The 17,663-nt window shown below is 43.0% G+C and overlaps 1 protein-coding gene across 6 annotated transcripts in view; it reads left to right on the top strand.

The window, feature by feature from the left end:
- The first annotated feature begins 6,691 nt into the window (after positions 1-6,691).
- The window catches only part of KRAS (KRAS proto-oncogene, GTPase), a 36,643-nt gene continuing 25,671 nt past the window's right edge, over positions 6,692-17,663 (top strand). For 2 of the 6 annotated variants that reach the window (XM_031443933.2, XM_064479117.1), the window contains exons 1-2: positions 6,693-7,024; positions 10,877-10,998. In XM_031443933.2, the coding sequence (XP_031299793.1) occupies positions 10,888-10,998 (111 nt within the window). In that variant the 5' untranslated portion in view covers positions 6,693-7,024; positions 10,877-10,887. Of the gene's footprint in view, positions 7,025-9,121; positions 10,740-10,876; positions 10,999-17,663 lie in introns of those variants that run through there. The other 4 variants (XM_064479119.1, XM_031443934.2, XM_064479120.1 and 1 more) reach the window with 4 other exon arrangements.

Raw genomic sequence — 17,663 nt, 5'->3', positions numbered from 1 at the left:
GCCTTTATTAAACTGTGGCCCTGTTTTACTAGTGAAAAAAAATTAACAAAGAGCTCTTTTGAACAGCAGTTATCAAATGTGGTCCAGTTACCCCTGGAGATTCGGAGACCTTTTTAGGAGTTCTGCAGGGTCAAACCTATGTTCATAATAATACCAAGAAGTTGATTTCTGTTTTCACTTTCATTTCTCTTATGAGTGTATAGTGACGTTTTCTAGATTCTAAGTGTGATGTCTAAGCAGATAGAATGCAGGAACAGATATGATCTAGTTTCTTCTATTAAGCCACACATTCAAGAGACTTGCAAATATGTTAAAAAAAAATGCTACTCTTCTCGCTGCTTTTAAAAAGATAGTTTTTTTCACTGGATACTTGACAAGGCAAATAATCTTCCACGGAGACTAGAAGAATTTAGGAAAAAAAGAAAAAAGTGACTTGCTTCTTTCAACTGAGGACATATGAAGACTGAATTAGACACCTGGTCCCAAAAGGTTAATAATGCCCCTAGATTCCAGAATGTTAAATTGACCTGCACAAGTAAAGCTCTGTTGAATGCACATTGCCACAAATGGAATAGAAGCAGCTCACAACGTATCTAATGACTGTGATTAAGGAGAGATGGAAACTAGGAAAATCAGGCTTGTAATCTACAGGTTGTCCAATGAGCACCTCCATGGGGAATTAAAAGGAAGCAATTTTTAAAAATATTTCTGATAATCTAATTTTCTTCAAAACAAAACAAGCATTAAATGAAGTACTATTGCATTAGGTAGACAGAAACAAAAGTTAAGACGCTTACATTGACTTGCAAAGACCTCACTTAGAATGAATTATTAGTTCTTTTATTTTCTTTACAGCAAATTATCAGCAAATCTGTACTGACTACTATGTGCTAAGCTCTCTCTGGGCGTTGAGGATTCGGGAGCGGGGAGGGGTCCCTGTCTCATGAAATTTATATTTCAGGGGAGGAACAGACAAACAAACGAATGACCAAGATAATTTCAGATGTAATATGTGCTAAGTAAAGGAATAAAACAGGCCACTGTGCTAAACGGGGACTAGCTGAAGGGTAGAAGTAAGAGACCAGGGTGGGGAGTGCTGATGTGGGCTGGGTGTTGGGGAATCTCTCGCTGATTTGCTGGTGTTAAGCTGCCACCTGGGAGAAAGGAAGAGGCCAGAGAGCAGGAGAAGGCAGGTACCAGGCCCTGAGGAGGGAATGAGTCTGACACCTACCTACGGGGAAGAAAAAGGTGACTAATCTAGTTGGGGGGTAGGGCAGCTGGAACCTAGTGAAGAGAAAGGTCACGGGTGGTGTGATTCAAAGGAGGTAAAAACGACCTCATGAAACGCTTGAAAGAGTTCCACTTTTCTTCTGAGTGTGATGAAAAGTCTTTGGAGAGCATGATCTGGTCACATGATTCAATGTGCATTTTGAAAAGATTCAGCCTGGCGGCTCTGCTATGGGAAACGATTGCAGAGGAGCAAGAGTAGAAGCCAGGAAACCCGTTAGCTGATGACTGTTCCCCCGGGGGGGGGGGGGGGGCAGAGGATGGTGGCTTGGACTGCAGTGATCGCAGTGAGGAAGAGGAGAGTGGACAGATATGGAGCAGATGTGTTCTTTGTCTGAAAGAGTGTCTAAAACTTGTCTGGCTCAGACGAGGAGTTTAGCAAATGGTAGCCACTATGTCTTTGCTGCGTTCTTGAGCTCGAAGCTGGCAGAGATTCACGAATTTGTTCTCATTCACAGGACTAGTGAATTCAGCCAATGCCCCATTCCCACTGTCACTGGGTACTCTTAAACCAGCCACAAAACACCTGACCTGAGGTCTTTTTATCTCTCAATCTTTTCTGCATTTAGCTGCCATTCTGATCTTCCTCAGACACAGCTTTCATCATGTTTACCTTGCTGATAAGAGCATTATATGTATTCACGTAGTTACTGAGTAATTGCAGTGAATGAGGCTTGTTGGGGTGGGTGGGGTTCACACACCTAAGATTATTTCTTGCCTCTGGGATTTTAGAATTTACTTGGGGAGATATGATTAACCCATACGAAATAATAGATCTAAAAGAGATGGCATCATTAAGGAAGCTTTCAAAAAGGAGGTAAGACTTGTTCTAGATCTTAAAAGAAGTTAGTAAATTCTAGCAAAGATGCCCAGTGAAAAAAAGGAGCAAGGACATAACAGCCTAGAGTTGTGGCACAGAGAGGAGATTTCCTAGTGTTGTGGCACAGAGAGGAGATTTGCTTGAGGAGAGGAAAGCATCTGCTTTGGGAAAATGTGGGGGACAAAGTCACGGGGCAGGATGGTGCTGGGTCGTGGGTGCCGTCAAAAGTTAGGCACCAAGGATTTGGATTAGATGCAGTTGGATATAAAGAGTTATTAAAGATTTATAAGCAAGATTCAGTCTTAGGTAAGGCTTAGCTGGGGCCAGTGATCATCCCCCCCTCTAATTTTCAAAGTAATTATCAGTGTCTTTAGGTGCTCATTAGGAACTTGGCTTGTAACTCTGGACTTTTCAAATATATAATCTGTATGCGTGCAGCCTCTATGGAGTAGGTACAGAGTAAATGTTTGATGATGAAGAAAGACCTGTGTAAGGAAGAGTCATTTGGCAACGGCATATGACCTGAACTGAAAAGAAGAAAACCAGGAGGTAGGGAAATCCCAAGGAGGCTGTTCCAGTAACGCAGGTGTGAAGGAGGAGTCTAGAAGAGGCAGATGTGAGAAAATACTTAGGAAGTATCACTAAAAGGAGCTTGCATGTGGAGTGGGTTAAACATTTAAATTTTCAAATCAGAATGTTTTGAAGGGTCATGATGCCACGGTGGCGGGGGTGTGAGATGGGAAAAAAATTGGGAGAGGGAATTAGTTTGGGGGAATAAGATGGGGCATTTGGGTTTGGATGGGCATTTGAGATGATGACTGGATATCTGTTTAGAAATGGTCTGGGAAATTAGCAAGAGGAGAATGAAGCCACTAGGTAGAGACAGGGCTGAAGTTTTGTCTTAATGTCATTCTCTACAAGAAATATTCATAGAGGCCCTACTATGGGCCGAGAGGTAGAGGATGTAGAGTTAAATGAGGCACGGACTTTGAGAAGTTAACAACCTAGTGGAGAAAACAGATATGCAAAAAAGGAAGGCACAGTCTAATGAAATAAGTGTCTAGAGGAGACTATGTGCTGGGTAAGTGAGCTAAGTAGCACCCATTCAGTGGTACAAATTTCCCACCTGAGACAACTGATGGGGAGTGTGTGGAGAGGTGGCTCCTCCTGCTTGACTTTCCCTGCTCTGTGTCCTGCTGCTCAGCCACCACTGTCTCCATCCAGGATTGGCACCCAAACAAAGGCAGTGGTCTCTAAGCAGATGTAAAGAAGGCCAGTCACCAATCAGGTGGCCCATCAGGAAGACTGTCCCAGCAAGACCCTTCCTATTGAACAATGAATGACAGATGCATTCAGATCCTCTCTCTTGGGATGCTTTAAACTCAAGTCACAGACAGCAGTCACCAGAAGCAGAGATAGCAGTAGAGGCTGCGACTGTGAGTGAGGAAGAAGCAGGGAGATGCTGATTCGGGAGAATGGCTAAAGCAGCAGAGTCCGGGCAATGGGTGCTTGTCAGTGAGGGGCTGAGCAGGGCACCTGCGCCTGTCATTGGATCACGAGGACAGCAGTGGATTCCTGGATGAACAGTAGTTCTGGCCATATCGTGATATGGTTTTCTAAGGTTTCCTTATTTCCTTTACATAAATCTGCAGCATTCGCCATGTTCTGAACACGTCCTGGCATTTTATGTCTTGTGAGAGCCCAGCTAACACAAAGGCATTCCTGTTGTTTTGGGTTTGATTCTATCTGCAGAAGAGGGTTAATACGATCTTCACAAAACAGAATCAGAAGGACGTGCATGGGTGCACGCGTGTACATGGCTGCCTTCCCGGAGGAGTGGGACGGTAGAGGGCAAAAACTTCAGTTACGTCTTAGCGCAATACTGGAAGCCCCAGGTTTATATATACTTTTTGTTATCCTCTCTCTCTCTCCCCATCCTGGTCCCAGTGTGGGCCTGGGTGCTTGTCCTTGGGGAGGGCAAAGAAAGAGAAAGCCAGGGAGACTATTCAACGTGGCCACCAGGCTTGAGGAAGGGAAAGCCCCAAAGCTCGCAGCAAGTGCAGCTGCCAAGAGAAGAGAGGACTGTGAGCGTCCAGACCAGTTTCCCAGTGTCCAGACTGCTAACCACCAGGTGAGGGTCACCCGATTTGTTCAAAATGAATTTCACTTTAGACCAACTGAATGGACTATCTGGAGGAGGGGCCTAAGAACGTGCATTTTTGTAATTATGCCCGGTGATTCATGAAGTGCCTTCCTTTGAGACCCACGGCTCTAAGCCCCGTGTCCAGGAAAGGGTGTTGGGGAGGAGGCAGCTGGCTCTGAGAAAGCAGTCAGGGCTGGACAGTCGAAGCGCTTGACGTGCGTAGGTAGATAGCACTGGAGGAGTGAAAGGGAAGGAGAGAGGAAGCGTGTCAGGTGAAGCAGGAGTGGAGGGTGCACGGAACAGAGACTGGGACGCAGGTCTGCTTCGGGGAATCCTGAGCCTAGATGATAACTGAGACATGCAGAGGGATGAGGGTTCTGCTAACGCCAGAATTTTCAGTCAGCGTATACGTGCTATGGAAAGCTTTCCCCTCCTCTCTAGCATAGTCCGTTTAAGATTTATGGAGCACCAACTACAGAGAGAACATTGTATTAGCAGCTGTCAGAGAAAACAAGAACTTAGCATGTACTTGAAGTTGGACAAATCTGTGATTTACATTGAAGAGTGATGACAAAGCAACATAGAAATAAGTGAAAATCGTTCACTTAACAAAAACTCATTGTGTCTATTGTGTGCAGACACTTTTCTAGACTCCATAGGGTGTGGTTTATCAGAAAGTGATGTGGGTGAGTTTAAAGGCAGATTTTTGTAGGAAGGTAAAAGAGGCTACAGATACTTGAAGGCATTCTGTCTCAGTAAGGACTTAGATTCACACTGTTCCAAAGCTGGGTACATAGCTTCCTTCATTCAACCTTCCATACATTTACTGAGTGCCTATTATATTTGTAGCTGTAAACGTAAAACACAAAAATCTGTGCCCTCATGGAGCTTATATTCTGGTGGGAGAGAGACAAAAAACCAAAACAAATATGATACATTGATGTTAAGCTTTGGAGAAAAAAAAGCAGGGAGAGAGGATTTGGGAGGAGGGAGAGATGTGGTATCAACCATGATCTTTTGGGAAACTCATTAGAAGAAGGCATTTGAACAAGATTTGTAAGTAAGTGTCAAAGGAAGCTCTGTGGGTATATATTGGGTTCCAGATAAAGGGGCAGCAAGTACAAAGCCCCTGAGGAATAAGCCTGCCTGTGTTTCCCAGGAACAGCCAGGAACCAGCACGTATGTCTAGAAGTTAGGAAGGTGGACTGTAAAATAGAGAAAAGTGTTTGACTTCATGAGGTTGTTGTGATGACTAAGTAAGATGATATGTGCAGAACACTTAGCACCTACTTGACCCAGAGCAGGCATATTCTTTTCCCTTCCCTGTCTACTGCTTCCTCTCTTCTGCCTCCTCCACCTGGTACCAGGTGCTAGGAGAGCGAGACAGGAACCACCCTTGCAGAGTACAGTCCACATAAGGCGTAGGAAGACGGCTGGTACAAGGTTTACTGACATACTAGTTGGGATTTGAAAGAACTGTTTTATTCGTGTTTTGTGACGTGGATTAGAGGGACAAAACTGCAAGTAGAGACTCAGATGGGTGGTCCTATTAGGTACAGGTGCTAGTCTGCCAGGCCTCCATCTTTACAGCTCTCCCAAACCTTTCCAGGTAGTTTATCAACGCAGACTCTGGGCATGCTAGCAGTTTTAATTGTTCCATTGTTTAATGTGTTAACTCCCTGACGTTAACTGATTAATCTGTCTTCTAATTAATGTTTGAATGGTTCTCCTCAGGTCTAGACTATTAAGGGCACTTCTACTTAAAAACAGTTTGTCTTCAGCTTATGCCGTCAGGGGCAACTCGGTACATTTATGGTCACTATTTAGAGTGACCTGTGATGGCTTCGAAATATCCAGAAAGACAACAAAAGCAACAGACCCTCTCCCCCTTCCTTAGTGATGAAAGGATGTGTGGCGTTTGTTTGGGCCTGGGGCTGCGTTCCCAGCCCCAGAGTGCTGAGACTGGTAATCACCAAGGCGTGCTCAGAAAGCCCCGGGCTGGGGAACTGGCGGCCGGGTCTCTCCCTAAGTCACCCAAGTCGCCTCCCACTTTTGATGACTGCATGTTTATTTACTTGCAGGAAAAGATAGTAAATGAACGTGCCCAAGTGTAGGCCGACCCCAGGGCTGGCGGGATTTTCGCAGCTTCTCTGGGCGGACCCGGCAGGGGTGCGGCGGGGAGGCCTCCGGGCCTCCGCGGTGCGCGGGTCCCAGTCTGCGGCTGCGGGCTCGGCTCTGCGGCGGGAGCCGGGGGCGGGCCGCCGCGTGGGGCCTCCAGGGCGCCCTCCCGCCCGCGCGCCGAGGCACCGCCCCGCCCCGCCCCCGCCACCTCCAGCGCCCCAGCCGCCCGCTTCCTCCGCCGGCCCGGCCCCCGCTCCTCCTCTGCCGGCCCGGCCCGCCCCCTCCGCGGCCGGCCCGGCCCCCTCCCTCTCCCCGGCGGCGCTCGCAGGCTCTCTCTTCCCTCTTCCCACACCGCCCTTAGCCGCTCCCGCCCCGCACGCCCGTCTGGAGAGGAATCGAGGGCCGAGCGCATCGATAGCTCTGCCCTCTGCGGCCGCCCGGCCCCGAACTCATCGCTGTGCTCGGAGCTCGATTTCCCTAGGCGGCGGCCGCGGCGGCGGAGGCACAGCGGCGGCGGTGGCGGCGGCAGCGGTGGCGGCGGCTCGGCCAGGAGTCCCGGCCCCCGCCATTTCCGACTGGGAGCGAGCGCGGCGCAGGCACTGAAGGCGGCGGCGGGGGCCAGAGGTTCGGCGGCTCCCAGGTGCAGGAGAGAGGTACGGAGCGGACCACCCCTTCTGGCCCCTGCCGGGGTCCCGACCCTCCTCGCCGGCGCCGGGCGGGGCCGCCGGGGAGTGAATGAATTAGGGGTCCCCCAGGGGCGGGGAGGGGGCGCGGGCGCGGGGCCTGGGCGGGCCGGCCGGCCGGCGGGCGGGCGGGGTGGGGGGGGGTCTGCAGGGGGAGGCGCGGGGACGCGGCGACGCGGGGAATGAGGAATGGGCGGTGCGGGGCTGAGGAGGGTGAGGCTGGAGGCGGCCGCCGCTGGTGCTGCTTCCTGGACGGGGAACCCCTTCCTTCCTCCTCCCCGAGAGCCGCGGCTGGAGGCGGCCGGGGAGAAACTCGCGGGCCGGGCGGGCTGCCCCTCAGGGCGGCCGGGTGCGGTGGAGGTTACCCCCGCTGCTCTCCAGCCTCCCCTCCCCCTCGTCGTCCTTCCTTCTCCCCTCGCTCCCGCACTCTTCCTCCCTTCCCAGCACTCGGCTGCCTCGCTTGCTGCCTTCTCTGCTGCATCTCGCATCTCTAGGACGAAGGTATAAACTTCTCCCTCCAGCGCAGACTGGACGGCTAGTGGTCCTTTTCAGTGTGTAGGGGGCTATATGAGTAAGAGGGGAGGTCACGTTTTGGAGGAGCATACGAAAGTGCTTAGAGACCACTGTTTGAGGTTATTGTGTTTGGAAAAAATGCATCTGCAGCCGAGTTCCTGACTGCTCCCCTCCCCCACATATGGGCTGTGACATTGCTGTGGCCACAAAGGAGGAGGTGGAGGTAGAGATGGTGGTGGAAGAACAGGTGGCCAACACCCTACAATGTAAAGCCTGCGACTTAGTGAAAAGGAAAAAGTTAATCCCAGAAGGTCTGTTTTGCTTTGCCGAGTTAAAACACACGCCGAAAAGCCGCAGAGCAGAAGCAGGGCTTTTTCCTGGCTACTTGAGTGTAGACAGCAATAACTAAAATCGTACTTGAAGTTTAATTTGCGTGTTGTTGCCCTTCTCCCCCATTTCTTCTGTATTACCTTCGTCCGTACAAATTTGACCCCCATCCCAGGAGTTATTACAGTACTCAAACAGCACTCGCACGATTTTTTTTTTAACTGACTTAAAAGAGGAGTTAATTGCCGCAGTCTGCCAGCCAACTGCCTGAAATACTCCTAGGCATGTGCATGCTGTGGTTGAAGTCCTGCACTAGCCTTCTTAAATCTTGATACCCATCAAAACAAAGGGTTAAGAACAGAAAGGTGTTTTCTGATTTTTACACAGTATACATGTTACATTTGTAATGGGAAAAAGAAAATCATTCAAAAAGGAATTCCAGAAGGAAAAAAGTCTTCGTAATCATCATCTCAGAATCAACCTTGTGGGTGATGTCATTCTTAGGTGACTAAGGTCCAGAATGCTGACTCGAACGTGTAATAGACCATAGACATGAAATATGGTTGATACCAGTACTATTTATTTTGAGACGGTATCCATCCACAGGCGTTCTTGGTTTTAAGAGATGGTTAATGAAATGATAATTGAGTTTTATGACCAAAAAAGTGAAACATTTTTTTTTCCTCAACAAAATGTTTGATTCTGGTCCCAGTTCCACCCTTTGCTCCCTTTTGTATTTTTGGGTGAGGGGGCTCCTTCTTGCCTGTGATCTTCAGTAAGACTGTGGGAACTCAGATCTCTCTCGTGGATTTAAATATTGCTTGATTTTTTAAAGTCTAAGTGAAGGATTTTTTTTAGAAATGAGCACTGCATAAAGGAGTAGACCAGAAGGTGTGTGTCTTTCAGAATTCACACATGTATGTACAACTAAGCTCTAATCCAGTATTTGCCCACAATATCTCCAAGGCTGGCAAACTTACTGGTCATAAGGACCCAGACCCTTTTACACGCTTAACAGTTATTGACAGTCCCAGTCTGGAGTATGTCAACATTTACCATAAATAGCAATTAAAATTGAGGATCAAAAAAAGAAATAAGTCCATTATTTGGTAACATAAATAGAATTCTTAATGAAAAATAACTTTTCTAAAACAAACATAAAAATTAGTGAGAAGAGTGGCTTTGTTTCACACTTTTGCAAATCTCTCTAATTGTATGGCTTAGTAGAAGACAGCTGGGTCTTCATAGCTGCTTCTGTATTCAATCTGTTGTGATCATACGTCTGGAAAATTCTACCGTACACTTGTGAAAGAATAATGGTGGATAGGGTAAATCGCATCATAGCAGTATCATGAAACCAGTTTTTGACCTCTTGGACCCTCCTCAAAAGTCTTAGGAACCCTAATGGGTTCCTGGACCACATTTTGAGAACTACTGTTCTACGCTATCCAAATTGTTTATGAGGAGGTGGGAAGTGGGGGGAGCAGGGCACCAGAGGGTACATTTTGGTGTGATTATCCTCACCTATCCCATTGGCTGTGGCCAGTATTTGGAATAAAAAGGGGAAGCAAACAGGATGTGATACATGTTTGTAGTGGCTCTAGACAAGCCTATAGGTGGCACAGAGCAGGCCAGGGAGCAACGGTTGGTGATGTAACAGTTGTCTGGCCTGTCTGCTCTTTGTGAGTGGGTTCGGGAACAGGGCAGGAGTTAGCTCATATGTTACCACTTGGAAAACCATATTACTTTTTTGGGGGTGGAGGGGCCTATTTTGATAATTCTTGGTCTTTAGTAAATAGGATGCTGCATGTATATAGTGTTTATACACAGTATCTGCACATCCCTTAGTTTGGAACTGCTTATCCCTTACTAAATGATTGGGCATTGACTGCCCTTCTTTCTGCAGTTCACTACTTCTAATAGTATCATGGAGTTATTGAGGGAAAGGAGATTAACATAGATAAATTCATTTTTATTTCAAGAAGTTTGAAACAGCTGACTAAAACGTGTTTCTGTCTTGCACTGTTCACCTTGTCAGTTGTCAGTATTTATTGCTACTGCTGGGAGATGGTGTGTGAGAACCAAAGAGTAAAAGTCATGTGGATTACTAGGAATATTCACTTTCATTTTTTAAACATTCTCATTAAAAGCAGTGCTTGACTTTACATATTATATTTTTCTTGTGCAAAGTGCTGTTTTTCAGCACTGATACAGGATTATATACTGTGGATTGATGATCACATTATTTATACTAAATAGTTAATTCAGAATTCTCAAAGTTCTCTTACATTTTATGCTGTTATTTTTCCTAGCAGATAATTTACAGATTAAAATGCCACCAGATACTGTCCTGTAGTGTCTCAATTTTTATTTCCCCAATATACCGTCCAGCTTTATTTGATGATTCTCTCCCCCACCCCCATCTGATTCTTGCTAACTGTCCAGGAAAACTACTGTGATGATGCCTTGAAAAAGTTTTCTACAGCTGTTGGCTACGACAGAGACATTCAGCATATCCACTCGTAACTCTTAGGGGCCCGAGTCAACGAGGAATATGGAGGAGATAGCTGTCAACAAGTTTTGTGTGGGTGTGTCCACGGAGTATAGAGCAGTGTGCTCGACACTTGGACTCAGTGAAGTCATGGCGTGCTCCTTCGAGAGCCATTAACTGCTGCAGAATGGCAGCCTGGCTCTTCAGATAGAACAACCTGAGTCGAAGATAAAAGGACTATGTACACTGAATGCATTTTTCTCAAATGCTGATAGGGGAGTTTGTAAATGAAGTACAGTTCATTGCAGTACACATCTGTAATCAACTGGAGTTTTCATCGTTGAATTTTGTAAGGTATTTTGAAATAATTTCCCGTGTAAAGGTGAATTTGTGTTAAGAGGTATTGATAAGAGTGTTTGGGCTATATTAATCTCATGTGTGACCCATGTTCTAATTTAGTCACATTTTAATTATTTTTATTTTATTGTAAGGCCTGCTGAAAATGACTGAATATAAACTTGTGGTAGTTGGAGCTGGTGGCGTAGGCAAGAGTGCCTTGACGATACAGCTAATTCAGAATCACTTTGTGGACGAATATGATCCTACGATAGAGGTAAATCTTGTTTTAATACTACGCATATTGATTTGTGCAAGCCCATCCTTTGGGTACCAAAAAAAGATTTCTCTGATCATTTTCTGTGACTGCTCATTACCAGGCAGTCATGCTGATAATACTTTTATTAAGTGATCTGAAATGTACGTGGGTTTCAAGGCTTTACCCTGTTGTTATATGTAACCGTGGATATGGAGAGCCCGGCTTGTCTTCTCCCAGGAAAATGATACCAGGATCCGTGGCTTTCACTCTGTGTTAGTACACGTGCATTTTAATTTGAAGTGTTTTTCAGAGGGTGAGAATGTAAATTTACATCTCATCTGTAAGATGAGACATATCTAACAGTCATTTTTTAAAATGTGGTTATTGTTTCTATGGGTTTTTGGTATTTTGATGTCACTTGTAGAGTTGATTTGTCTTGGTGAAGTGCAGTCATTTGACGATTGAACTGATAACACTTAATTAGTAGTATTTTCATGTTTTCTCCTCACAGTGAAGTAGTGGAGAACCTCCAGCTACCTGATGCATTTTAAATAGCTCATCCTTTGCTTTTATGTGTGTGTCTATCAGGTGATGTATATAAAGGTCCCACCACCAGTCCTTACCTCTGCTTTGCAGCCCTTTTTCAATTTACTCAAGGAAATTTTAGAATTGTTTTTATTATAAATTTATTCATGAATAATTTTCAGACTTTCTCAGTTTCATGAAAATGGACCAAAGGAAAGGCCAACAGCAAAATAATAGAACAAAGGCCTGGAAGAGACCTTGAGAGGTAGTATTTCCCACTCACTGCCTTCTGGCAGCACTGTTCTCAAGTGATCTCAAGCAGATGAGGATTTATTTAATCCCAAAGACCTGCAGGAGGAAATGGCACATAACTGTCCGTGTTAACTAATCTCCAGAATGTAATTATTAGTGTATTTTATGCATAGTCTGAATCTTCATGTTAAGTTTAACATAATATCAGCTTGTCTTTGAAATAGACTTATGTTGTTAGACTGTTTTTTTGATGTCTTTACCCCAGGTTAAGCAGTCTTTAATTCCTTAGCTTTTATTCTAGATCTGATATATACCAATTTTTAAAATCAGCTCTGTAAAATTTTTCAGAACTTTCTCTGAGTCCCCAGCTGTAGAATCTAGAATAGCTCAAAATACCCTGTACGGTAATGGGTAATGTCTTAAAAAAAACAAAACCCACCTTGACTGCACTGAGGTCGATTCTGAGGGCACTGTTGTCCTTAGGAAGATGTTTGTGCCGTATAGAACTTTGAGGATTGATTAGGTAACTGTTCATAGGGAAATGACAAATATTTTTGGTACTGCTGGAAAAAAAATGGAGGAATAACCCTTATTTACAAAGATCTGATTTAAACATAGAAGCAACTTTTATTTGGCTTCCAAGTTTTAATAATTTGCATTAGTGAAAGGGACTGAAGCGGACCACCTGTACGATAGTTTCTGCATTTTTCTTGGCAAGTCAGTTCAGTGCTGATGGTTTTGTTTTTTACTTCAAGGAGGATTAAATAGTTCACCTGTTTCTAAAGCCAAGGTTGCTCAGCATACTGCACCATTTAAATTAGAAGTAGAAGGAAGTTTTAATAGAATTCAAGTTAAGCATGGAAGTGTTCCTGGGATTCTAGAATATGATTTTAGCAGAAGTGCCCTCTGTCTTTTCTGGAAGTCTGAGTAATTCCATTACACTGTTTCCTATCAGAGGTCAAGAATATATATAATAATCTGATAATAGATTAGGAAACCTTTTGGTCAAAAGTATTAAAATGCAGTATAAATCTTAAATAAAGTTAAAAGTCAGTCCTTTATTTTGGGGGAAGGTAGAAGAAGGTTATAAGTAAACTCAAACCCATTAACTCTGATTGTGATTTCTGCCAAACCACAATACTTGACTCAGGGAAGCATTGATAACCTGTGAACTTTGAAACTGACTTTCCCTCACTAGTGTAGCCATCTGGGAAGAGGCGTCAGAGATTGCCTCTTATCTCCCAAGTATCTGACACGTTAAATTCTCCGTGTAGTTCAACTAGGAGAAAGGCAGGAGAATTCAGTCGTTTATTTTGATAAATAGATAAGCAAAAATACTGACATGACATTTTTGTAAAAAGTTAAAAAAGAAGGATGGAGGTATCACTACTGCTGTGAAGTTTTGATTGGCAAATGATACAGGTCAGAGGGAAAATGGGAGAGGACATAGGCTTTTTGCACATTTGGAATTCTCATCAGTTTTCCTACATTGAAACAAATAGAAAAAAATTGAGGGAAAAAAATTTAAAAACAAATTTTAATTTGGTAATAACCATATTTTCTAGTGGTTTAGAATTTGCAGAAATTTATACTGTGAGATAGGTAAGGAAGGTAGTCATTTCTTTCATTTTATAGATTAAAAATGGTTTCTGAGAGGCTGCAACTTCCTAAGGATACTTAGCTAGGAAGTGGTAGAATTTTAAACTTTTTGAGACCAGGTTGAGTGAAATTTCCACTGTACCCTTGTATAACTTTTAAAAATTAAAATTAGCTTTCAAGCTAAGAAAATATTTAATATTGGAGGCTGATTGAGATTTATCTATATACCAAAATTTGACCTGAGTGTACTATCTAGGGGCATCTTACTGGCACAGATATGATAGAGAATTAAACAGGTCTGATGCATCGATGGATCATGTTTAAATTTGCACTTGATGATCACCTTTACTTCTATTCTGAAAGATTTTTATGAAGCCCATTGAAGAGTTCCAAGAGGCAATGAAATACCTTGTTAGTGGTGCAGGGTTATTAAAAATTCAAAGCAGTCCCCAAACACAATACCAGGCTAAAAATAATAAACACTTTTATAGTTTGGAGATCATTTGTTATTATAAAGACACCTTCTATGAAGTGTGTTTTCTAAGGTAAAACTTGGCGGAAGACGAAAAAATCTCGCCCAAAGAAAATAGAAGTAGAGTTCAGAACACCCAGTTGGTCAGTTAGCAAATATATAAGTTATCTACCGTATGTAACATACAAATAGATACAGAAAGAAGTATTTTTTTCCAGGCCTTAGTTCACTGATATCTACATGCTTCTGTTAGGTGACACTTATAATTCAGTCCAAATATTATGCCCTTCTTCGATGAAACAGTTTTCTATTCAATAAGGAAGAATGGATTCGTAATTGGATTGATTTGTTCCATCTTTAGTGCTCTGAGCTGTGGAGTGTTTATTCAAGATATATCAGTTTCTTTTTAAACAAAAAATTTCCATGTTAATTATGGAATTTACTTGCTGAGAGCACTATCTAATGTCAGCTCTTTTTCTGGTTGTGAGGAATGGGTGGTGACTTTGCCCCTCAGGGGACATTTGGCAATAATCTGGAGATATTTTTGGTTGTCACAACTTGAGGAAGGGGACTGCTGCTGGCGTCTGTAGTGGGTGGAGGCTGGGATGCTGTGACTGGTGTTTCCAGCAGTGCACAGGACAGCCACTGCAGCAGTAGTGACGTGGCCCAGAATGTCAGCGGTGCTGAGGTTGAGACCCTCATACGTGTTGTGTGCAGCTTTAAACATCCCTTAAGTTGTGCAATTCAAGTCCCTGAATATGGTTTATGTTAGATTTTTAAAAATAAAAGATTTGAACATACTAATAGTTCATTATATTGACGTACTCTAGCATGCTATTAAAACATTCTGTTTTTAAAATAAGGTATACAAAGCAGTTTGGTAAATGCATTTCTCTTCAAGGCTGTGGCCAGCTCTTCCCCCCTTTCAAACGAGTGCCCTCTACTGGTCAACTTACTTCCTTTTATAATAAAACATGAAATTCCAAGTTCGGATATTTTTCCTGTTTAAACTAGGTATAATCAATTTACAAATACATAAATTTTATTTGAGAGTCTTATTTTATATAATTAATGTTTTAACAATCTAAAGTATCAGTTTCACTCTGCTAATATTATGATTACTGTGTGGACTAGGTAGGACCAACTAATTAAATATGTGGGTGAATATTTTTAATTGAGAAAGGAAATGTGGCAGTGTAGGAGAAGATGGGGTGGTTCTGTTGTTAACACTGATTGAGGTTACTTTGTCTGAGGGAATTAAAAAGTGGCACCGTGGCTCTGAATTTCTAGTCATGCACACGGGAGGTACCTTACAGAGCTCAGAGCTTCATGGTGTGTTACGTGGGGTGTTAGGAAGGGCCTATTTGAAAGTGACAAATTGTGGAAGTTGACATTTTATAAATCTTTATAGGACTGTAGAATAGTTGAGAGCGCCTGACTTTTAGAGTAAACTAATAACAAAATTCAGGCACTGTATTTAGGTCAATTTAAGAATAAGTATTTACTTAGTAATAACTGTTGAGACCTGGATATTAAAAATTACTGGATGCGTTTTATTGTAACTTGAGTTTTTATAATTACAAAGCTTTAAAGACATACAAATGAAAGTTGGTAATGGAAATAAATGAGAGGGGAAAAACTTTTTATCCTTTGGCATCTCTTAAGATTACGGTTTTAACATTGCAACTAATTCCTTAATTCTATCAATGTTATTCAGTGCCTGCTCTGTACCATGCAGCCTTCCTTGGGCCTAGAGATACACTGGGAAGCAAAAGGGACCAGCTCACGGCTGTCATGGAGCTTATTAGTCTTAGATGTATTTTGAAGAGCGGTGTTTGTAAACAGCGATCCTTATTACATGTAACTTAGTTTGGAGGCTTTATTGCTTTAGGACAACAGATTTCTTCTGTGTCTTAATTACATTGTCTCATAGTGCCTAGGTTTCTGGAACAGTTATAGTATTGTGATCTTAATATAATAAAATTAGAGCTAGCGGGAAAAATAAAATATTTGAGAGGATTAAGTAGGGATATATTGCTTCCCTAAAATAATTTTTGAACTTTTTTTTTGAAAAATTTCAAACCTATGGAAAAGTAGTCAAAAATAGTGCAGTGAATACTTGTTACCTTTAAACTGCTCATACTTGCTTTGTGTGTGTGTGTGTGTGTGTGTGTGTATGTGTGTATACACATACTTGAATACATGATTTTTTTTAGCTTAAATCTTGGAGAACAAGTTGCAAATGTTAGGACCTTTTACCTCTAAACATCTACCTTCTAGCCCAGGGGTCTGTACACGGTGGCCTGCTGGCTGTGTGTTTGTGTAAAGTTTTGTTGGAGCACAGCCATGCTTGAGTGTATACGTGCTGTCTGTGGCTGTTTTTGCTCCACAGTGGCAGAGCTGAGTGGCTGCAACTGAGACCAATTACTGTCTGGTCCTTTATGGAACAAGTTTCTGACCCTGTTCTAACAACAGGAATAGTTCCTTGTATAACTACAACGCAGGGACAAAATTTGGGAACTTCAATGCTGATATAGTACTTTATCCAATACATAGTCCATATGCAAATTTTGTCAGTTCTCAGAATGTGTTTTTAGCAAGTCTGTTTTTCCCCCTGATCCCAGGATCAAAAATCAGTTGTCACACCTCACAGTCTAGCACAGTTTCTTAGCTTTTCTCGGTCGTTCACGACAGTGACACTTTTTGAAGAATTCAGGCCAGTTGTTTTGTAGAATTTCCTCTCATTGAGTTTTGTCTGGTTGTTTCCTCATGGTCAGGTTCAGATGAAACGTTTTTGGTAGAAATACTGCATAAGTGATGTTACGCCCTCCTGGTGCATCACATCAAGGGGCATGTGATGCTGGTTTGTCCCGTTACTGATGGTGTTATGTTAACACTGATTATTTGGTTAAGGTCATATCTGCCAGTTTTCTCTCTATGAAGGTATTTTTAGTTCCTTCATAATTAATATGTACTCTGTGGGGGGGATACTTTGAGACTATAAATATCCTGTTCTACAACATACTTGCACCCAGTGGGATGTAGTATCCACTGATCATTCTCACCAGAATAAATGACTGCCACAGTGATGGCAAAGTGGTGGGTAATCTAACTCTGTCATCACTTCTGCATTTATGAGTTGACATGTACCATAAGTAAGGGTCCTCTCTTTTCTCCTCTGTCTCCTTGTTTGGTTTGTCTTATTTGTATCAGCATGGACTCATGGATTTTTTTTTTCATTCAGTGTGTTGCAGTCTATTCCTGTAGTGATTGATTTTGATGCTCAAATTTGTTTTTGATATGGCCGGTGGAATCCCTTTCAAGCTAGCCTCCTTTCTTTGACATGTCCCCCTCAGTTTTTGAGCTCTTCCTCACTTTCTGGCACGGTGTGTTCTGGGTTCACCGTGTTCTTTCCCTGTCCCTTCCCTGGATTCAGCCATTTGTCCAAAGAGCCCTAATTCCTTTTACTGGGGAATGGTATTTAGAAATTCAGATCTGGATGTTAAGTGTGTGTGTTGCTGCTGGGGTGTCACTGCTCTAAACCCTTTTCGATGGACAGAACTAATAAATTTTATTTAAAAATCGTGAGTTCATTCTTCCCTACCTTCCTCCATGTCTCCTTTCTCTCATGCTGAGAACCCTGGTTCTACCTTGTATAAATTTTAACGTTAAACAGTAGACAGCCGTTGAAATAATGATAATGTCAGTCTTAAATCCTGTTTCTTGCAGTATTTTCTAAGTAACACAGATTGAATGAATGAATTCAACATTAGGTTATATTTTTATTTGTGCAGTTGGAACTAAATGTTTTTCTCCACTGAGAAAAATAGGGATC

Source organism: Camelus dromedarius, chromosome 25 (genome assembly GCF_036321535.1).
Source record: "Camelus dromedarius isolate mCamDro1 chromosome 25, mCamDro1.pat, whole genome shotgun sequence".
NCBI lineage: Eukaryota > Metazoa > Chordata > Mammalia > Artiodactyla > Camelidae > Camelus > Camelus dromedarius.
This window is presented reverse-complemented; position numbering and strand designations above follow the sequence as displayed.